Below are 23,807 nucleotides of genomic sequence, written 5' to 3' on the forward strand. Positions count from 1 at the left end.
CCTGACTCGGTGGCAATTTCTACATCTGCAGGTGGATACCTAAAATAAGGGATGCTGTCAAGATGAAGATGGAAGAAAGCTGGTTTGTGGGGATTCTGAAGCATCTGACAGGTACCAGCTTGTAAATGAGCTGCAGCCTTGGATGTTGTGGAGACAAGAACTAATTTCTGGGAGGAGTTCGGTGAGACCATGGAAAAGAACTATCAGTTAGAGCCGACGAGATTCTGGCAACTATTCAGTCCCTCGGTCATGATGAAGAAGAACTTTCTGTTAAGGAAGCAGAGGGTGTGGACTCCAGGTTGGGGCTGTCCTTCATCACAGAGAAGTCAAAGAGTTATGCAAGGGAAAACAATGGGGATAAATTAAGTCTACCTCGAGTTCCCAAAGTCTCTGGATTCTGTCATGCCTAACATGTCCCTGCAGCATTGTGTGAAAGTTCGACAAAAAGTATGACAAGATTGGCAGACTGGTGGTGGTTCCCTTTTAAGAATCCAATCCAGAAGAATCACACTCTTCTGCCTCCCCAGGACAGTCTTTTCCGGAGTACAGAAGAGGAGAGTTTGACTGGTAATGGAACCTTAGATTCAGGACAACCATGTAGTTTGTGTCCTGGTCAAGGAACAGTGGAACAGCTCTACATCCTTCGTAAGGTGGCCAAAGGGTTCTGGGGATTGGCTCATCCAGTCTAAATGTGTTTTCTGCATTTGAAAAAGGCAGTCCACTACATCTCTTGATGTGAGTGGGAAGTGCTCTGTTAACCCTTGTGCTATCCAAGGCATGTTTACATTAAAGTGGGGTCATCTGCACCCCACAAGGCAGTACACTGAAAATTTGAAGGGTTTTTTATTTTCACTGGTATCTGGCAGACATGAAATCCTGTCCACCTTTGTCATGGGAGGAATCACTTATCACTATAAGGGTCGGGTCATCTGGACCCCTTAAGATAGCACAAGGGTTAAAAATAAGGTCCAGGGAGACTGAGGGTTGTTCAGACATGTTTTGACTGGAGCTAGAGCTTGAGTTGAGAGCTTCTGGCCAAGGAACTGTTGTGTGGTCTTGTTCACAATTGAAGGAAGATAAGAGCATGAGATCAAAGAGTGGTCAGAAATTCCAATGGGGTGGATGGGTACTCTATAGAGATAGAGCGAGGAGCTTGGCTATCCTAAAGAGTACATCCGGCATGTAATTTAGGGGTACTCAACCATGGTCCTTGAGATCTAATCCCCCCCTCCACACACACACTTGTTATGCAGTTCTTTTTGGCACTTCTTTCTGCTGATTAGCTGACTCAAATGTCTACTCTTTTCACTGAGCACACCTTATCCAGGTTGTCAGCAGCAGAAAGTGCATAAAAAGCTAGAAAACATTGTGGTATATCCTGAGGGCTGGGGTTAGGCTCCCTCAATTTAGATTTGTAGAGAGGTACTTGAAAACATTTTAACAGGATATAGGAATTTTCAAAAACTACCCGGTAATAGGTAGCATGTACAGTTTGAGGACATGTAGCGCAGAAATAGTTAGTAAACATGTTTCCCCCAAAATATACCATCCCTTTTACATTGTATTTCCACATACATTTTTGAATGAAATAAAGTGTCTCAACTGAGTATCTATGCAGTAGACCGGTGGCACCACAGTGTGGTGCTTCTGGGAAGTATAGTGGGCACTTTGTATCTAGATCTGCAGAACCACTCTGGTTAAACTTGGATTACATTGCCATCATTTAAGTTTGTCTGGATATTTTGTGTTGCATCTTTAAACATCCTAGAGTGTAAACTTCAATACAGAAATAAACTGAAAACGTAATCATAGAACTGCTTCTGTTTTAAGTAATCATGTTTTTGGTTGGCATTGCTACATCTCCATTTTGTTTTAGCGTTTTAGGAAATGGCTTTTAAACTTGAAAGTGTAATGAACATTTGCACATGTTTTGGTGGCATCAAACCTTCTCCAGTCCCTCCTCTTTAAGACTGATGACATCCAGATCAAAGTCAGTTCTCAGCCCATTGGATTTGTTGAAAGAGATTCTGCCTGTTAGACCATCCCAGTGAGCCTGCAAAGGAAAGCACAGGAAATGTCTCACCAGCTCCGTCAAAACTGCAAAACTGAATTATTGTTTTAAAATCAAAAATACGTCACCTTTATGTTTTATAGTTATGTTATCTCTATATGTAAATCAAATCTGCATAAGCATGCATTGCATTAAGTGTAAATATATTCTGTGGCCTTAGCAAGGGTACTTCAGTTAAATATAAAGGATTTTTTCACCCTATTTTTTGAGGAATTTATGTTTTCAAAGCTGAGGTGATGTGTATTTTCCGAATCATGATTAATGTATTTCAGATTAATGCATCTATTTTCAAGCCTCAGTGTTTACTGTTGACTGTCTTAAGAAGACCTAAATTAAGAAAAAATGTAGAGCACTAATATCCTGACTTTTAAAAATAACTTTCTCTTAATCTATGTTGACATCCCAAGAAAATCAATGACATTACTAAAAGTATAGTGAAAACCTGCAATGTCAGTTGGTGAAATGAGGAATTCCAGACCTTTACCATGGACAATGATAAACCATGCAGTCCTGGCAAGCAATGTTGACTCTGAACCTGCCTTCACTTTCATGAAAGGCACCATCGAAAGCTAACTCCACACATTCATCCTCCTCAAAAGCCAACATGACCGACATGATGACCTGAGCTACCAGCAGAAGCTGTACTAGCCAAAATGGCACACTTAACCCTTCTGCTCTCCTTGGCTTGTTTACATTAAAAGTGGGGTCATCTGGACCCCATACGAGAGTGCGCTGAACTTTTCTTTATCATTGATTTTTGAGTTTCACTGATGTCCTAAATTACATAAAATCCTGTCCACCTTTGTCCACATTTGTCATGGAAGGAATCACAGATCAATATGTGGTTGGAGTCATCTGGACCCCAAAGAGAGCGGAAGGGTTAAAAAAGTAGAGATCAGGCAGTAAAAAACAACACTAAAAGCAGATCCTAGAAGTGGCTTCAGCGAGATTCTCATTCTTGGAAGTAGCTGCAGATTAAAACAGGACAACATACAGTACTTGTAAAGGGAGTCCAGCTACACATTATCTCATCCAACAAGGAACTACAGACTATTAGTAAAGTGCTTACATTTAGAAACCTCATTTCATATCCACCTTATTCCTGGGGCCGCTCATGTAAACGGGGTTATGGGTGCAACTTCCGGTATAGTACCTGTAAGTAACACGGCGCTATTGGTTTCCACTGAAAGTTGGTGGTTTTGTTAGCTTTAGCGGTGCATACAAACTTTAAAAGCATGTTTTACTTAATCTTTAAAAGTTTTCAAAAATGTCTTTGCACAGTTCAGGCGCATGTTTTGCAGCTCGTGGTTGTAGTAACAACCAAACTAAATTAAATTTGTGGAGCGTTTTGTGGGACATGGGCTGCTGATGAAGAGGGAGTGTAGCTGCCCTCCTCGGTACAGATTTTACCGTCTACCGGGCGAGGATGAAGTCAGAAGGATGTGGCTGAACATTTTAAATCTTTCATTTTGAGGATAAAGTACACATGGAGAAAAATCTGTATCCAGCATTATGGTCGGGTTACTCCAGAACAGCAGAGAAGAAGAGACGCCGGGTACTGCAGAGACCTGACAGCAGCGTCACAAGAGCAGAAAAGATATTTCGTGTGTATTTGCTGCATCTCCTGGTATCAGCTATCCAAAAATTACCTGTTTAAACCGCAGCTGACTTTGTCAAAACATAAAATGGGCAAAAGCTTCACCGCGATGCATCCCTCATCGCAGCATGTAAACACAAGCACGAGAAGAGATAACGTTACAATTGATCAGCACTGTGTGCTAACTCTGGCAGAAATAGGCATAAAAAAAGAATTATAATGTGAAGGTATGAAGGTATTGATATGCCTCAGAGCTTTTAAGATGTTCATGGCTGTTCATAGCTTAATAGCTTGGCCATCTGCCGCAACTGAATTGAGAAAGTAGCTAAAAATGCTACTGTATGTTATGTTCGGCCATTTTTTAAGGTCATCCTCCAATCCCTCAATTTCAGCAGGTACCAGAATTGTTACGTCGCCTCTTTTAAGACATGACAGCTGGTGTTCCCACATTTATATGTAGTTATAGATCCAAAAGAAGATTAATTGTGTTGTCAGCTCTACAGTTGTAATGTAAATAAATGCTAGTTCCGGCGTCTACAGGAAGTATCGCCCGTAATTCACGCAAAGGCTCATGGGGCTAGGCATAAGGTGGATAAAATCCTCCATTAAATACACTATTAACATTTCTATGAAACAATTACAAAGCTTCTCTCCTGCAGTGTACAGTAAATCAGTTTTTCAACATATTTTTTTAAGTCTCATGGAAAACCAATAGCTGAAAATGAAATAAAACAGAGAATGAAATCTTGTCTGTATCAACAGTATTCAGTCATTCTTGTCAAATTGTTTTAAAAAAGAATCAAATAAACAGAAATAAATAAGATCTTTCGAGTTTCTTTTACCAACTCAGTGTGAAATCTGGGCCTGTTTGGTTGAACACAGACCTGGGATCCTATAGTAATTTTAAATGTTTTTTTTACACAAATTAGGCTAAATTGAGTAAATTCACACGATACACCTGGCACTCTTACGGCATACTTGTGTCTGTGGACTTCAGCTTCAACACTAGTTAAATAATACTGCTGTAAGGCATTTCCAATTAATCAACCTTTAGCAAATGAGACAACCTAAGCCCAGGCACTCTTAACAGTTATCCAACGGCACCAATAAGTTATAAATGATAAACTTCGCAAAGTTTCTTAAACACTTGGAGTTATTCACTACAGGCCTCTTAAAGTTTGATTATACTCAGAAGATTTAGAGTGCAGCAGTAGTTCTTTTGAAATGCATCTGAAGATGATGGGCTCACATTCAGTGAAGTGTAACGCTGCATTCACACCAAATGGTATTTGTACATCGGACATCTATACACGGAAGCACCGGCTGTATTTCTGTATTTTTCATATGCAGTCATTGCATGGACGATGAGGATGTTAAGAGATCCGGTTCATTTATATTGAATAGCTCTATGAAATCATCACGTCTCCATGTCATGAGATCATTCACAGACTCCCTGAACGGTGAGCTTCACCATCTACTGCAGGAGCTGCAGCTGAATGACGGCTGCTTTCGACATTACTTGTGTTTTTCTGTGACTCAGTATGACAACTTGCAATTCTGGAACAGTCAGAGGAGAATAAGTTAGATGAGCTTTTTTATTGTCTTGTTACAAATAATTGAAATACTATTAAGCTCTGGAGGAGATCAAGCTGCAGCGATCACCTTCTCTTCCATGTCGGTTTAGGATTCAAACCCGCTGATCATTAATGTGTCAGGGGCGAAAGCTGAGTCCCTGAATGGTTCACGCATCTTCTTCACCAAAGTTCAGATATTTAAATTCTGGAAACATTGTGCAATGATGCAATACCGGAAACATGCTACTTTCAGGCCGTCGCACTGCCCCTGACCAGAAAAAAGGAACTGCAGGACCTCTCAATGCATCCATACAATGGCTTAGTTCATTAGGACGCCTCTGCTGCATGATTCACATCCAGTGTGACATCCTTGCCATGAGTGACGTGGTAAAGATCCCTCTGACCATGTTTATTTTTGTCAGTTTACATCACTGATTCCAAAGCTGTTTGAGAAATGTCTTGAAACACACTCAGACAGGGTAATGCATCTCCCAAAATCTTAATAACACTCTCTTTAAAAAGTACTTTTCCTTGCTTTACTAACACATACAATTCAACCTTAGGGGCCTTAGGGATGCGTTTATAAAAGGTGCGTGTTGCTATAGAGCAGACATGGGCAAACTCCGGCCCGCGGGCCAGATCTGGCTGGCCCCCACGTTTGGTCCGGCCCGCTGAGCAAAATCAGAGAGACATGATTCTTTTTTTCCATCTGGCCACACAGATTAAGACTCCATACATGTTTTTTATTCTCCCTTCTCCTTATCTGAACCCCCAAAATCTCTGTTAAATAGAACAGAATTTTGTGTTTTCTTTCTACATCTCAGTTCATCTTTCGCGTCTCGCTGATTCTTTTAGAGCGATTATGCTGCTGTGTTTTTTCAAACAGCCCACCCTGTTCTGTGTCCTGATTGGCTGAGAGCTTCTCAATAATCTCTTCTCCCGTGTCTCCATGTGTGCAGATCTGCTGATTCTGGTGCTTATTCCATGAAGGGGTGTAACGGATCACGGAAAATCTGTGGTTCGTATGGATCAGAGGCCACGTCTCGGGGCACGTGTGTACCGCGGACTGCTTCGACGCCCACCCCCCAAACACGTACACCTCGTGCTAGCATAATTTCAATCAATTGTCCGTTCACATCAAATTGAATTCTCTGCAAATTCATATAAATCCTCTTTGTATTGACAAGCCCTAAAGTAGCTGCTTCGCGTTTATCCTGAAGTCTGTTCGCCTGAAGCTGCGTGTGGGAGGAACTTCTGTCAAAAACTTTTCACAGCTTCATAATGAAGGACGCGGGTCAATAGAAATCAGGTTTATGTAATTTTAAAAGCTGAATAAAAGCATCTGTACACGTTCCAGTTCTGGATTAAAAGAATCTCTCAGTTAAAAGCAGTAACTGGAGAAAGCCGCCGCTCCGTTGCGGACTTGCCGATGCCGTCACCGGCCGATTCTATGGCAAGTTGTCAAAAACCACCAGGAAAAGCGAGGATGGAAGTGTCATGTTTTACCAATAATTATTAGTTTTAAATTTTAATTGTTACACAGTTAGTTTCAATTTAAAAAAAAATATACTAAATAATAATTGAAACCGTTTTATTCATGATTTAATTTTAAGGGAACTCCTGATAGATTTGGTATTTTTAACACTATTTTAAAGCATTCTTTTCTGTCAGTTTTTGTAGATTTAGTCTAAAAACATGAAAATGTAGTCAGAAACTACAGGTTTTAGCATTTTGTTTGTGTTCAAACTTTTAATATGTTTTGTTTTAATAAATAGGCCTCAATGATCAAATGTTTTGATGTTGCATATATAAACATTGTGTGTGTGAAGTACTTTATATGCTTATTGAACATATGATTTGAAGTGTTTCCAAAAATCAATTTAACTTTTATATTGTTGTTTTTTTGTCGCTTTTTAAAAAAAATTTTTACTGATTGAAAAATGATCCGAACCATGACCCTAAAACCATGACACGATCCGATCCACGAGTTTTGTGATCTGTTACACCCCTAATTCTATGTTAAAACTCCACGCAGAAATAATTCATCTCCACGCACATATCACACATTCCTCGACTATTCAGAGCATCATGGCTGCCTTCTGCTCCTGCGCGTTTGGATTTAATCCTCTTGCGAGCAGAAAAAGTCCTTGCGTCCGCGAGAGAGACTGTCTACATCCACGTGCACGAGTGATGCTTGTGCGCAAGCAGAATGTCTGTAGGCACGCGCGACAATTTGGTCATGTGCGCTCGTAGTGACTCTGTTTCAGCAGAGCAACAAAACGTGTTGAGGTGAGAGTTGGCTTAATCAACGCCTTTGACGGGGAAGTTTGGAAAGGTTAGATGCACAAGTATAAGTGTGATGTAACTTTCCAGCCCTTCACATTCTTTAAGTTTGTTCAAGAACATGTCAAAGTCTGAAACAATTTGTTCCACAAGCCAGCCAAGTTTGGTATCCTTCAGCTTGATGGCATTCCGTATTTGTGGCGTCCACCACCAGATTTGGAGATCCACCACAACTTCTCATTGTGTGCAACTCCAGAATGGTAAAGTCCAAGTGAGCTCAACTACATCTATCAGGTACCTCTGAACCTCCAGCACAAGCTCTCAGCACCTGGGATCAGTTGAGCTCTCAAACCCATTCACCACATGTTCCCTCTTGTGAAAGATGTCTGGAGCAGCTGGAGGAATGAATATCTCCAAACACTTTAGTCAAAGCATAAGTGGCACAAAACTCAACACAATTTTCAAACAGGTGACATTGTTCTGCCAAAGCAGTCAGGCACCCAGAAATAAATAAACAATGGTTTTAGTCACATCAGCATTTTTAAGTGGTGATGGTAGAGTCCATAAGATTGAAGTGAGGACATCCTCTCAAGGCATCTCAAAGGCCCAATCTGAATTCTTCCCTTCTTCCTTCCCCTCCTTTTGAAGGGACTTGTGAAGTGAAAGTGGTGTCCAAAATATATTTTTAATATCTGCCCATCCAAGCGATGGGATATAAACCCCTCCCTCGCGAGGGAGTTGTGCTGTGCTGCAGAGGAGAAGTGTTTTTCTTCAAGTGGGTGCGCTCTGAACCATAGACGTTCCCATTTAAATGTAAGTAATGACTTTATGTTGTAGCACGACCTTTTTAATGTTACACAACTACTACTGTCATGTATATTCAAGCGCTGGAAGTTCCATGCTAATGCTAGTTAACTGGCAACTGTTAATTACTTAAGCAAATAAAAGTGACGTCTGAATTTGGAGACACTATTTTTCCATATCTCTCCGTTTGGAGGGCTAAATGCAGGAGTAGGGAGAAGGGAAGAGTTCAGATTGGGCCAAATACTTTTCTGGCTCCCTTCCCAGGTACTATTGTTCTTTTGAAAATGACAACATGGAGCAATGTAAATAATGAAAGAATTGTAGTGGCAACCGTATTACCAGGTGGGTGGATTTCTACACCCAGTGAAATCAGTTGAAGTTAATTTAAAAAGTAAATATGACAGACAGTATGACAGTATTGACAATATTTTGGTTTTTTTATGTATGCTGAACTTACATGTGTGATATATATGTATATATATATATATATAATTTTTTTTCAAGCCACAGTATTAATAATAATACATGTATTTTATAAGTGTCTTTTCCTGGCTCTCAAGGACACTACGATTAAAAACAATACACAATTAAAAAAAAGATTAATTAAAAAAAATGTTAAAAAAAAAAAAACTTTGTGCAAACACAACTAAAAACCATGCGATATTTCAAACAGATGAGTTCTGAGTCTGGACTTGTAAGCTGTCTGAAGAAGACCAAAATAACAGTTACTAGTATACTGGCTTGTTAAACAAGTTTGACTTTCTGTTGATCTGCGTTGACATGCTTATTGTGTCTAACATGTGAAAGTATACTACATTCAAAATGGCTCAGTAGACAGAATTTAAGGCTTTGCGTGCAAATTCAATAAATTCACAGATGATTGTTATTTTCTCCTTTTTATATATTGACCGTCTCCCCCTGATTGTCATGCTGTCCCTATCATGCTGCAAGACTAGACGCTCTGCTTGGGGTTGTTGTGTGCTCTGAGGAGGCAGGAGGTGAACAAATATCTACCTCCTTGATGAGGGCCATGAAGCGGTTCCCAAACCGCCACGGCTTGTGCCGGTTGCACTGTAATGAGCTGACGGTGATCTGCGGAGACTGCTGCACAGCCACGGCCACCACGTGCACGGCATCGTACATGAGCGCAGCGTCCGTCTGCAAACCAACAGAGGAGAGAATCAAATGGTTAAATCGGAGAAGCAATAAGCACTGTCAAACAACATGGATTTTCACACAATTAAAACATTTTATAAATTACTTGAAAACCGGCAACATAATTAGGCTCAGATTCTGATATATGCATCTTTCATGTTGTGTGAAAAATCATAAATATTTGATGGTATTCTTTGTACCTGGACTTGTAAGAGAAGCTAAAAAAGGCATTGAGGCATCAACAATGTTTCATTTGGGAAGAAAAACATCCGAACACAGCTGCATGTTCATTACCTTTAAAAAATTACAAAAGTAATTATTGGCAGAAATAACATTAAAATTTTTGAACACACAGATATTTCTCAAAATGATACTTGTCAAGCTTTATTAATATCAATTCTTCTAATCTAATTCAATCCAGATTATTCCAATTAGGTCACATTGTCCTAATTGTTAACAACTGCCAGAAAAAGCAACTGGTTATAATGCAATCTGAACCTAAAAACTTTCTTTATTGTACTTTAGAATTAAGTGGGTATGTTAGTTCAGATTCCAGATGAAAAAAAAAATGAAAAAACAATATTTTCTGTCTACTTTGGTCATTATTGGAACATGCTATTTCCTATTTATTTATTTTGCAGTGTCACTCATCCCTTTCTCGACTTTTGCCTCTTTATCGTCTGTCTCTGTCCTGTTGTTGGTTCATCCCCCTCTCTGCTCTCACGGGAGACTGCTAAACTTGCATTTATTTGGCCAAAGTATTCTTGAAGATGCTAAATAACTACTCTGACGATCACAATAGTTACGGCACAGTTAAATTTAAAGTGCCTCAATAGATTTTAAGGTCAAAATGTTTGGTTTAGTCTAGGGACGTCTCAATCAGGTTTTTTGGGCCCGATTCGATTCCGAGTCATTGGATTTTGTGGATTTGCCGATACCTAGTCCCGATGCGATACTTAAGACATCACATTTTTGGTTTTATTACCACAGTAGTTAATTTTCTTAACTGTTATTTCTCTGTAAGATGAATAAAACAGGCATATCAAAGGACAGCTCGGGTCCTAAGGAGTTAAATCACGGCGCTAGCATGTAGCAGTTAGCAGCTGCTGCGTAGCCATCTGTCTGCAGCATGAAGAGCTTCACATTAAAAAGAAACAAAAACTATTTCTGTTGAAATGCCTTTAGAGGTTGTTGTTTGTGTTATGACAAACCAATAGAGACACCTGCTGTCAGTTTAAAGTGTTTTTAAAAGAGTTATTGGTCCCTGAAGGTAGCTTTCTAGCTAGCTTTGTTTACGTTAGCCTTCTGCTTGAGCTGCTGCCGTTTTCTGCTGCGTTTTCTGGTGATGATATTTTGTGATCTTTTCATGACATGCAGACTTCTAGTGGAGTATTTATCCAGAATGATAAGATGAAATATAAAGCTCTGATCATAATGAGAATAAATGAAATATCCAATCCTGATCGGACAACAAAGTCTGATTTCGATCGAGTCATTAACCACGTGATCGGGCCCGATTTACGATCACGTGATCGGATCGGGAAATCCCTAGTTTAGTCTGTTGGTCCAGGTCCATATGGGACGGCAGCAGCTGCAATGGCCACAGCACGGATGAACATGTTATAATGAAGTGAAAACTCTCTGAGGATGCAATGAGTAAACTAAACGTTTCTGTTGCAGATCTGATCCATAACTGGCACAGGTGATGTGCCGCATAGCCTTTCAATAATGGGTGATTCCAGTCAACAGTCTTTTCTTTTAGCACTCTCCTATGTCCTCTCGTCTCCTGTCAACTTGAAAATGTTTTATATCCACCCAGAGGGACCACACAGTCCTCTGTCAGTATGCTTAGCCACAATCTGCATAACATACTAAAGACTATACATCCTCACTTCCTGCTTTTTCTCAAAACTCCTGTATAATATTGGAAAACGGAATGTAGATTTCCCTTCATAAAGTAGGGCAGGTACAGGCTATACATTTTCTATCCTTGAGCTTTCAAGCCTCCCAAGGTCTGTTTTATGTTAAATGAGGATTTCTTAGAATTAGGCTGACAAGATATCAGGCTAAGATTGAGATAACTACACCCCCCCCAAAAAAAAATTTAAAAAACACAGGACATGTCAAGGTTCCTACTATTTCTACACAGTTTTGCTAGACATGGAAATTGTAAGTATTGTGACAGTTTATTTGTATAGAGAAGGACAGGACTCAGATTCTGGGATTCTGTGTTGTTGTGCTCCATTTTAAGTATTTTCTCGAACAATAATAAGAACACTAAGCAGTGGCACATAAGTACACAAATACATGTACTTAGGTGGATTGTATATTACAGGATTTTCACTCTGAAATTTCCAAAAAAGCCAACAGCTGCACTCTAGTGTTAAAAAACGAACCTTGTGTGGGGGTCAGGGCCTCGCCAACGTAATCAAAAGTCCTAAACCATCAAACTACAAGACATACAAGTAGTAATTGAAAAAGTCTGTAAAGGACAAAAAAAGGGGAGTGGGGGTAGTGGTCTAATACAAGAGATCAGTTCTTTAAAATTGGCACCTAGATCAAAATTAGCATTTTTAAACAAGGTTCATGTGACTGCTGTCAAATCTCTCTCAGATTGGTACTGATTGCTAAAGTTCATCGTCTCCATCTGCTTTTTGTATTGCTGTCTTGAGAGTAAGCAGCCAATACACAGCTAAATAGTCAGTAGAGTGCCAGTCATCCACTCTTCAGTGGAGAAGCCTATAATTCTCTAGATTCTCAAAAAAAAAAAAAAAGCAAATTAGTGTTTGTCTCGCTTGATTGAAAAGCAATCAAAACAGCTCTCTACAGTTTATGCATGTAAATAATGCCCTTGGGTGTTTGAGAAACATCCTCTGACTGGAAAGAGAATACTCAGGATTTTGTCATTTGTCTTTATCTAGTTTAGCATTTTAGAGCTCGTCTGTATACACTCACGCACACACCATACAAATGTGCAGCAACTGCGTGATGCTGTCGGGTCAGTATGGGGAAAGCTCTCTGAGGAGTGTTTACAGTATCTTGAATCTATGACACCAAGGCTTAAGGCAGTCCTGAAGGGAAAGAGGGGTTCAACTGGGGACTAACAAGGTGCTTCTGGTAAAGCGGTCATTGAGTGCATATATTTTAGGGGCGGGAATCTTGAGGTACCTCTCGATTCGATTACAATTCAGGAGGCAACGATTAGATTATGAAACGATTATCAATGCAGCTTTCAGTCTGGCTACCAGACATTAGCTGAGCTTGGAGGACGTGGGATTTTAGCAGACAGGTTCTTTGGTTATTACATGAGAAGTTATTCTGAAGTCTGAATTTGTTAGTTAGTCCTTTTTTCGAACATGCAAAGTACATGGTAAAAAAAAAAAACAAGAAAACAACAACGGAAAATTTTATATAAATTATAAATAAAAGATTTACACCTCAATTATGTAGTTCAAAATGGAGTAGGAAGAAGTTTTAAAAACTTTTTTAATCCTACCCCGTAGCAATATATCTTAATTTTAGTCTTTAATATAAACTATTTCAGAAACAGAAATTAAGTACCATTTTTCTTTTTTTCATCAGACATCTGTCCATATAATCAAACACACACAAAGATCTATAAAAAAAAACATGAACATGTATACAAATATACCAGCTTTACCATTCACATGCTTTCCCTTCCCATAAATCTTTCCCCTGGGACCTCAACACCCAGCCTCTGTATCACTAAATTAGATTTGTCATCCTTCTTCCTTACTATATTTATGGAAGACTAGTATGCTATGTTTTTGTTTAAAGACTGTTCTATAGCTTCACTCCATATATTGTTATACAAAAGATCTTTTTTGTTGTGCGTGCTTTTAGCACTCTGAAATTATTTTCTTTTCTTAAACTGTAACCACCCAATCTGTCAGAAAACATTGATTGCAGTACTGGTAATAAATCATGTCTTGCTTTGTAAATCAGTTGTAGTACTCTGTATTCTATTAAATCAAGAAGTTTTAGTATCTTTGATTTAAAAAATAATTGATTAGTGTGAAGACGATAACTTACATTATGAATTATTCTTACTGCTCTTTTTTGTAACAAACACAGTGGTTTTAAAGAGGTTTTGTATGTACTTCCCCAAATTTCTGAACAGTAGGTTAAGTACGGCAACACCAGAGAATTATACAGTATCTGGCGTGATCTGAGGTTAAGAATATGTTTCACTTTGGCCATGACTGAAATACTTCTTGATATTTTTGTTTGTAAAGAACTAATATGCTGCTTCCAGGAAATCTTGTCGTCTATTGTCACGCCCAAGAATTTGACATGATTCACTGTTTCTAATGTAACTCCTGCTATTCTTATCTTAATTTGCTCTTTTGTATTGTTTTTACCGAAAAACATGATTTTAGTTTTGTCCAAATTAAGTTATAGCTTGTTTCTATCAAACCAGTCCTTTAGACTCTGGTCACTCTGGCGAGGAGTTCCTGGATATCTGTGTCCAAAAAAAGGATGTTTGTATCATCTGCAAATAATATGAATTTCATTTCGTCTGATGTTTTGACTATATCATTGATATAAAGGTTAAATAAAACTGGCCCAAGCACTGAGCCTTGAGGGACACCACACACAATGTTCAGAACTGTTGAGTTATGGTCTCCCATTTTCACAAATTGTTGCCTGTCTCGTAAATAGCTTTTCACCCAGTCTAAAGCTGGTCGTCACACTCCAAGTTTATCCATTTTATGAATTAGAACAGAAGGCAGAAGATCATAGGATGCCCCCTCCCCACCTTGACTGACATCTATTCTGCACGCTGCCTCAGCAGAGCTCAAAACATCATCAAGGACCGTTCACACCCCGTATCGGACTTGTTTGCCCTGATGCCCTCCGGAAGGCGCTACAGAGGCATCAAAACAAAAAGAGACTGAAAAACAGCTTCTTTCCAAAGGCAATATCCATGTTAAACTCCAAGTCGCACAGATAACTGCTCATCACACTGTATATGTTCATATATGTACATACTGTTTATGTACATATGCATATGTATATCTGGTTATTTAAATACTCGCTTTTTTTGCACATCCATACTGTACATATCTGCACATAGTCTGGATACTATGATGGACAATACACACTTATATGGCACAGTTCATTGTATATATTTTTTTACATATTTTTTATACATTATTTTATATTATGTCTTGTATTTTTTATGCCAATTTCTTTGCACAGAAACGGTTGCTGCAATTTCATTGTCCTGTGATAATGACAATAAAGGTCTATCTATCTATCTATCTATCTATCTATCTATCTATCTATCTATCTATCTATCTATCTATCTATCTATCTATCTATGTTCTCTTCTGTGATATTAGTTATTTCCTCCGTTAATTCCATTAAAGCCAGTGATATTGATCTGTTTGCTCTGAAACCATACTGGCTGTCTGTAAGTAAATTATATTTATTGATAAATTTGCAAAGTCTATTTTTAAAAAGTTTTTCCAGGATCTTAGAAAACTGAGGGAGGAGGGAGACAGGCCTGTCATTTGTGAACTGATGTTTATCTCCAGATTTGTAGAGTGGGATTATTTTAGCAGTTTTCATTTTCAGAGGAAATTGACCATTCTGGAATGATAGATTGCATATATGAGTCATGGGTTTTGAAATTCCTTCAATTAGCTTCTTGACTAACATCATGTCAATATCGTAGCAGTCTGTAGATGTTTTGTTCTTACACTGCTTAGTGACTTCAATTACTTCTTCCTCCACCTCTTCAAGATAAATAGTATTAATGTCACTGTCTGTTAAATGAGGACCTTTGCTTAATGTTGGAATTTCCTTAGCCAGACTTGGTCCAATATTAGCTTAGAAGGTATTGAATAAATTAGCTACATTTTTGGATTTGTGTGTGTGGTTTCCCCATCTAGAAAATGCTTTGGATAACTTGTATATTTGGAGAATTTCTTATTACCATATTTAATATGGTCCACAGTTGTTTAGTATTCTTTTTTATTGTTCTCCAGTAAATTGCTATAATATATAATATAATATTTGTCAATTTACACTTCCTTATTATCAATGTTAAATTGTTTTTATATGTCTTATATCTCCTCTCAGCTTCATCACTTCTGTGCTTTATAAATTCTTTGTATAATTTTTTTTTTTTTCTTACAGGCATTTTTTTAATCCTTTTGTAATCCATAAACTGTTTGCATGTTTAACTTTACTTCGGTATTCCTGTATTGGGCAGTTTTTATCATATAATAGTTTAAATATTTTTTAAAATTCATCATTTGCTTTATCTACATCTTTTTTGTTGTAAATTAAGTCCCAATTATACTCCAACAAATTCTTTTTTAATGCATTCAAAGACTTTTCAGTTCTAATCCTCCTTGATTTTAGCCTGTTATCACTTTCTAATTTCTTATACTTAATGTTATAGGTTGCAAAGACAGGTAAGTGATCACTGATATCATTTATAAATAACCCACTAACAATATTATTATCAAAGACATTGGTAAATATGTTGTCTATTAATGTTGCACTGTTTAAAGTAATTCGTGTGGGTCTGCTAATCAGAGGATGTAAGCCATTACTGTACATGATATTGATGAATTCTTCGGATCCTTTATGTTTGTTTACATTTAGTAAGTCTATGTTAAAGTCTCCACACTTTAAAAAACCAACTTGAAATTTTTGGGATGAAAAAGGATTTTAGGTTGTTAAAATTGGAAAATACAAGTTTTATTCATAGGTGCAATAATTTAAGTCAGTACGACAAACCCAACTAGTTATGTGCTTCAACATAATTTTATGAGTTGTCAGAACTCATGTCTTGAAGTTGGTGTTCACCACAACTTGCCAAAGTTCTGCTAACTGTCATGCTTTTGTTGTGAAATGCGGGAACTCCAACTTTTGGAGTTGTTCTTGAAGTAGTCTCAGTATCTGTTAGTACTGGTTGGAGCAGCCTGCCCAGGTAAGTGTTCCCTCATATTTATTTTGGTTCAAATAATGTTGGAAATCAATTGTTAGTGTGTTTTTTCTGCTATATTAAGCTAACAACATTAAAACTTTATCATGTGTTTTTTGCTTCAGAAGGTCGAGTAAATCCGTCCCTTGAAAAATGTCAGTATTTCTCCCTAACTACTTAATGTCTTAACAATAGCTTAAATCACATATGTGACCGAGTGATATTTATTTTTTTTATGTAAACAAGCTAACTATTGAGAGAGTAACTGCTAATTTGATAGCTAAGATCACCATTTGAATGAGTCAACCAGATAGCTCAGTAGGCTCGGTGAAGAGTTGTCACTAAGGAAACCCGAGTTCAAATCCAGGATGTGCAAACTATCTAATATATTGTGAGTCAGAATTAGACATTTTAAGTTTGCTTAACTTTTATGTGAGTTAGAAAAGCTGAAAATTGAAAGTAAGACAAACTTAAAAGCATAACTGAAAATGCTGAGTGTAAGTGCTCAGCTTAAAATTCTCCTGTAGTTTGTTGCCTTACAATTTTGAGTTTGCCTAACTTTTCTTTTTTTACAGTGCACACAGAAACATAGTTTTTTGACTCATATTGGTAAAATTTTCTTCTATCCAAGTATTAAAAGTATTCATGTCAGAACCTGGGGCCCTGTATAAGCAACCTACTGTTATATTTTTCTTTTTCTTTTTCTCCATTATGATCTCAATTTCAATACATTCAAACACATTGCTCACCACAACAGATAAATGTTCTATCAACTTATAATTCAAATTTGTGTCTACGTACAGAGCGACACCACCTCCATTTTTTATTTCTCTACTTTTATAAATGACTTCATAGCCTTCAATTTCAAAGTCCACTCCCCTGTCATTGTTAAGCCATGTTTCGGAGACTGTGATTATACTGAAGGTTTGTGAAAACTGCTTCAAGTAGTCCTTGATTTTATGGAAATTGGCATAAAAACTTCTGCTATTAAAATGAATAATGGAGAATTTGTTAGTGTTCATGTTTGCAATATTGAATTGTTCCTCTGTATAGTACTGACAGTTGTGATTATCATTATTAAAAAAATGTATTTCAGGATCAATGTCACCCTCTTTCACACCTTCATTGTCCTGGAAATTCTAATTTATCATATTGTGCAATCTTATCTAACAAATAGCTGTATTCAGCTGGTCTAAGTGAAGTATCTGATACCATGATGTCAGGTCCATGTCTCACTCATAGTTGTAAAATTTAAGATTTTGGTGTGCTAGCACGAGGATGGATGCTCAATTTGTCATGCCTCAGATAGGCAATATCGCCTCTCTGCCTGGGTGCTTTTAATTCTGGCATTAAAAGCAGCAAGGTAGAGAGGCGATATTGTCTATCTACCTATGTGGCAATTCAAGTCCATCTGTCACATGTTGCTATCCTGTAGTGTGGACTATCACAATTGCTACCACGACTTAAGCTTTTGGCTCAATATATGTGCTAGGTTGACCAGGTTGGTGAAGAAGCAACAGGATGGGGAGGCTGTCCCCCCCAAGCTACTATAAATATATAAATATATATATATATATATATCAGCTTGATTTAGTTATAGTATAGATATAGTTACCTGATTTAAAATACCCAATACAAAAGATTTGTCATAAAAATAGATTTAAAAAAAACAACACATTTACAATGAGAATAGTTTTCTTTGATTTTCAATTGTCGCTTATATAACAAAATGGAAAATAAAAACACAGTAATATCATAAAAACATGCTTGAAATTACTGAAAAATTAGGATTTTGAGAAGAAAAAAAATCCTAAAAAAAAAAAAACAATGATAGTGGAGACTTGGCCTTTGGTCCACCCTTTTCGTGGGACATGTAAGACTTTACACAGGAACCTAGGACACTTGGGAAAATGCCACATATTGAAAATTGTGTAAATACTTTTGCTCGGGTGAAAATCACCTGGTGACAGCACTCTAAGGTTAATGCTACCTCTTAACCCATGACAGATACCAAAACACACGTTACATCAGATGTCGGCCTTGGTTATAAAAGCAACAATAGCAACAAAGCCCACCATGGAAGCAATGGTTGGAGGCTAAAACCAAGGCAGCTCGGAGGGAAGTGAGTCAGTTGACAGAAGCCCAGATAGGTGCAATGAAGAAGCAAGTGCCTAAGAGATACAGCCAGAACCCCATACCTAAAACACTGGAAACTGCCAAACAAAGGCTCCTGGCCTTGAGCAGCCGCCTAAGGAGGTACACTAGAGACAATGAAGCCAGACGGATAAAACAGGTTGTTCACAAAACAACCTGCAAAAGTGTAAGCTCAGTGGCAGGGTCAAAGCAGCAGAGCAGACCCACCAAGGCTAGAAACTGAACAGTTCTGGAAAAGTATATGGGAGAAAGAGACAGCACATAACAGCAATGCTCAATGGCTGGTTTCTCTGAAGAAAGAACATAGCAACCTCCATAAACAGAACTCAGTAACCATCACAGTGGCCGACATCCAAGAAAGAGTCTCAGGTATGAAGAACTGGACAGCACCGGGTCCTCACATGATACACGCCTACTGGCTTAAGAAACTCACAGCACTCCACGAGCGCTTGGCAGCACAAATGAACCAGATGCTAAGAGATGGGACTCACCCCGAATGGCTAACGGAAGGGCAAACAATCCTGATCCAGAATGATCCCTCAAAGGGTGCAGTCCCATCCAACTAACGGCCAATAACCTCTTTACAACATGGAAGCTCATGTCAGGCATGATATCAACCAAAATACATAGACACATGGACCAATCCATAAGCAACACACAGAAGGGCATTGGTAGAGACTCCAGAGGAGCCAAACACCAACTCCTGGTTGACAGAACAGTCACACAAGACTGCAGGTTACAACACACCAACCTGTGCACAGCCTGGATTGATTACAAGAAAACCTATGACTCAATGTCACACACCTGCAAAATATCAATGATTTTATATATATATATACTTTTCAGTAAACAGTTTGACACACCACTCATTTCATGTAAAAATACAAAAGTAATAATTAAAAAACACAAATAAAATAACACAAGTTTGATGTAATCAATAATCAACACCTTGTCCCTCCCGCGGTGTTGCCGTATTTAGTGGTTCTTTTAAACTTTAAGATGAAAAAAGGAAGAGGTAAAAATGCGTGGGGTAAAAATGCGTGGTAACTGGTGATCTAGGATCTAGTGTCCACCCCCCAACAGCTTTCACACTCGAAATACCCCTACTTTTCTCATAAACTATAGCTATTCAGCTATGGTGCAGTAAGTTAGCGGATGTCTTTACAAATGCAATGTATCCCAGTTCAGGCTCCAACTGGGATGTCTGAACCTAAAATCCTGCAGAGGGAGCTCATTTAATTTTTCATCTAGGGCGCCATGCAGTCCAGGGCCGGGCCTGAATTCATAACATTGGTTTATAACTTTAAAAAGTCATTACTTACATTTAAATGTAAACTTCTTTTTACATTTATACCCACACAAAAAAATGTGTTTCTCCTCTGCATCGCAGCGATCACCCTGCCGGCTGAGGGATACACAGCTCTAAGTCCCTACCCCTTCCCTTAAAAAAGCAATTTTGTACATCACTAAAGCTTCAAACGCCCCTCCAATTCAAGGGGTAGGGAAATAATTTGAGTTTGGTCATAGACTACAGAAGCCTGTCAATGGGTTTTATTTGATTTACTCAAATGTCAGTCTTGTCGCATGATCTATGAACCAGCACAATATCAAAACAGCAGTAGAGACCTTATACCCACAGTCACATGGCAAACAAGCAAAAATTATTTCAGTAATATTCAGAATCACAAATTATTTTGTTTGAGTCTATGTTCTGTAAGGGTCTTACTGAGTTGATGTAGACATAGGAAGTGATGCTCGCTTTATGGCTAGGACAGCTTTTGGTTTGCACGTTTTAACTGTCTGACACAACTGTGTGTTCCTTAGTGTGAAGGAGTAGAGTGTAACTGCCAGCTCCATGACAGTGCCGAGGGCAGAAGCTGCAGCTCTGTAATGTTCATGCTGCTATCTGTTCTTCCTGCAATAAACCACACAGTCGCCCAGGGACCTCATAACAGCAATGTGACATTGTGTCAGTCACTCCAAGAATGATGCCAAGAGAAGTCAGTGGGATGGGAGTCGTGTTATATTTTCACCAGCTCACAGCTGAGAGGCTGGAAAATGTCACTAATGATGTGGGTTTTTATAAATTAAAAAAAATTCAAATTAAACTGTCAGTTTCATGTGTTTCCCAAATGAAGGATGCTCTTGATTAAAACCAGTATCCAAACTGCATTTGGTGGAGTGTAAAGAGGATGGTGGCAGCTCACCGGAAGAGCTTTGGCAGCCGAGAGTTTTGTTTTTCCCCAACGCAAGTGCAGCAAGTACTCATCAGGCACACTTGCAAATGATTTAGCAACACCAGCTCTTCATTCTGCAAACATTTCATTAAAATTAATTATGTCACTTTTGAATGAAATTTAAGTTAAATGCTTTAAGAGCTATGTTTCAATTATGCTAGCTAAAATCAGCCTCTCCTGTTTTGCCATGTTTCTCCACACACAAAGATGCACACACACTAATACACACACACACATATATATATATATCGCTTGTGCCATCTTATGGGGTCCGGATGACCCAAGCCTAACATTGACCTGTTATCCATCCCATGACAAATGTGGATGAAGGTGGACTGGATTTTATGTCTGCCACGGACACCAGTGGAAGACAAATATCATTGCAGAAAAAAAAAGAAAAGTTCAGCTACCAATGTCAACATACCTAAGATAGAACAAGGCTTACACATATATGTATATACAGTGGTGGACAAAAGTGTCGGTACCCCTCAGTTAAAGAAGGACAAACCCCCAATTCTCACTGAAATCCCTCAAAACTTACAAAAGTAACAATAAGTAAAAAAACACCTGTGATGTCAATTAAAGGACACACCTGAGTTAATCATGTCACTATGGTCAAATAGTTTTCAATCTTTTATTGAGGTACCATCATTTTTGTCCAGGCCTGTTTCATTACTTTGTTTTTTTAAATAATTATGTTAATCAACAATTCAAAATTGATGGCTGATTTTGATTGTTTAACTTTCAATTTTTTTTTATTTATTGTTAATTTTGTAAGTTTCAAGTGATTTCAGTGAGAATTGTGGGTTTGTCCTTCTTTAACTGTCTTGTACCAACACTTTTGTCCACCACTGTATTTATATATATACACACACACACACATATATATATGCAGTTGCCCTGATTTATTTTATTACTTTTATGAATTGTTAAGATGTGCAGGCCTGACACATGCAGCTCTGTCCTCTTCACGCTGCTTTCAAACTAACTAGCTCATCATCATCACCATGGAAACAATGTGGCAAGAGATACTGGAGCTGGTACTATCATATCATGATGCCAGTTTTCTGGTTGCGCTTTGTGAGCAAAGCAGAACTCTTTTAGAAGTAAATCTGAAAATTTAAATCTGATCATTTATAAAGACTAACATTTTTAAAATTGATTTTTCTTAATTCTGTCTTTATATTCTTTGTTTTAGTTTGTGTTTTGCTGTGAAGCGCTTTGTGACTTTTATCTTGAAAGACACTACATAAATAAAGATTATTATAACGCCACGAAAGTATATAATGACCATCTGCTGGAGATTTTTACTGCAAAATTCTGTGGCTTATTTACTTATGAGATTTGCAAGGCTAAAAATTATACTAATTATTATACTAATTATACTCTGCAGGATTATGTACCACTAAAATTTCCCAAAGTAGTATGTGTGTAAGGACTGGGAGATTGGAGTATTAGACTTGTGCAAGGATGCTTATTATGTCACTCGGTTGGTTGTAAATAATGTCTGATTCGATTGTAGGTCATCAAAAATAATCGATATATATTTGAAATTTGAAATTCAGAACCCCTTCATGAGTGTTGAGACCAGAGATCCCATTACGCCGCCCAAATTGGTGTCACCGGGCCCCACCCGTATCCAGTCCTGGGGTTGGGGGTCTGAGGCGAGTGCCCGGTGACCGAGGCTCCTCCCATGGGCCCAAACCGAAGGAGCGAGGTGGGATCACTTTCCAGTGGGACCACCACCTGCAGGAGAGATCTGAAGAGGGCAGTGCAATGTGGTTTGGGCGGCGGTTGAAGGTGAGTGCCTAGGTGGCCCAAACCACGGGCGTGGAGGGTAGGAGACTAAGCTTGTGCGAGACGTTGAGAGATTCCAGCTAGATATAGTCGGGCTCACCTCCACACACAGCCTGGGCTCTGAAAGTCAGTCCCTCGAGAGAGGCTGATCTCTCTACCACTCTGGAGTTGCCCATGGTGAGAGGTTAAGGGCCGGTGTGGGCTTACTCGTGAGCTCCCAGCTCAGCCGCCAAATGTTGGAGTTCACACCGGAGGACTAGGGGGTCGTGTCCCTTCCCATTCGGTTGGGGGACAGGTCTCTGACTGTGGTGTCGGCTTACGGGCCGAACAGCAGTTCGGAGTACCCGGCCTTCTTGGTGTCTCTTGGAGGGGTACTGGAAAGCGTTCCAACAGGGGACTCCGTCGTCCTTCTGGGGGACTTCAATGCTCACATGAGCAATGACAGTGGCACCTGGAGGGGCGTGATTGGTTGGAATGGCCTCCCTGACCTGAACCCGAGCGGGGTTTAGTTGTTGGACTTCTGTGCACGTCATAATTTGTCCATAACAAATACCATGTTCGAACACAAAGGTGTCCATCAGTACACCTGGCATCAGGACACCCTTGGCAGGAGATCAATGATCGTCTTTGTAGTCGTTTCAAGCGATCTCCGGCTGTGTGTTTTGGACACTCGGGAAAAGAGAGGGGCAGAGCTGTCCACTGATCACTATCTGGTGGTGAGTTGGATTCGTTGGCGGGGGAGGAGGCCGGAAAGACTCGGCAGACCTAAACGTACTGTGAGGGTCTACAGGGAACATCTGGCTGAACCCTCTGTCAGGGAGGTCTTTAACTCCCACATCCGGGAAAACTTCAAGCAGGTGGTGAGGGAGGTTGGTGATATTGAGTCCAAGTGGACCTTGTTCTCCACCTCTATTGTCTCTGCTGTGGTCGCAAGGTCTCTGGTGCCTGTCGTGGCGGCAACCCCCAAACCCGGTGGTGGACACTAGTGATGGGAAATCCGGCTCCTTTAAGGGAGCCGGCTCTTTCAGATTGGCTCACCAAAAAGAACCGGCTCTTTCGGCTCCCAAACGGCTCTTTAGGTTGTTTTGTTGCTTTAAGTAATTTATTATCAACAATTCTATAAAATTATGCACAAAATGAATTACTTATAAAAAAAACTTGTTTTTTTTGTAAA

General features: G+C 39.0%; 1 protein-coding gene across 3 annotated transcripts in view; it reads right to left on the reverse strand.

Annotated features, from left to right (window-relative positions):
• Positions 1–23,807, reverse strand: part of grik2 (glutamate receptor, ionotropic, kainate 2) — a 382,659-nt gene that overhangs the window by 175,163 nt on the left and 183,689 nt on the right. For all 3 annotated transcript variants that reach the window (XM_024267614.2, XM_024267615.2, XM_036215863.1), the window contains 2 exons: positions 9,344–9,487; positions 1,946–2,053 (listed from right to left, as the gene is read on the reverse strand). In XM_024267614.2, coding sequence (XP_024123382.1) covers positions 1,946–2,053; positions 9,344–9,487 — 252 coding nt within the window. The remainder of the gene's footprint in view (positions 1–1,945; positions 2,054–9,343; positions 9,488–23,807) is intronic.

This window comes from Oryzias melastigma, linkage group LG16, assembly GCF_002922805.2.
Source record: "Oryzias melastigma strain HK-1 linkage group LG16, ASM292280v2, whole genome shotgun sequence".
NCBI lineage: Eukaryota > Metazoa > Chordata > Actinopteri > Beloniformes > Adrianichthyidae > Oryzias > Oryzias melastigma.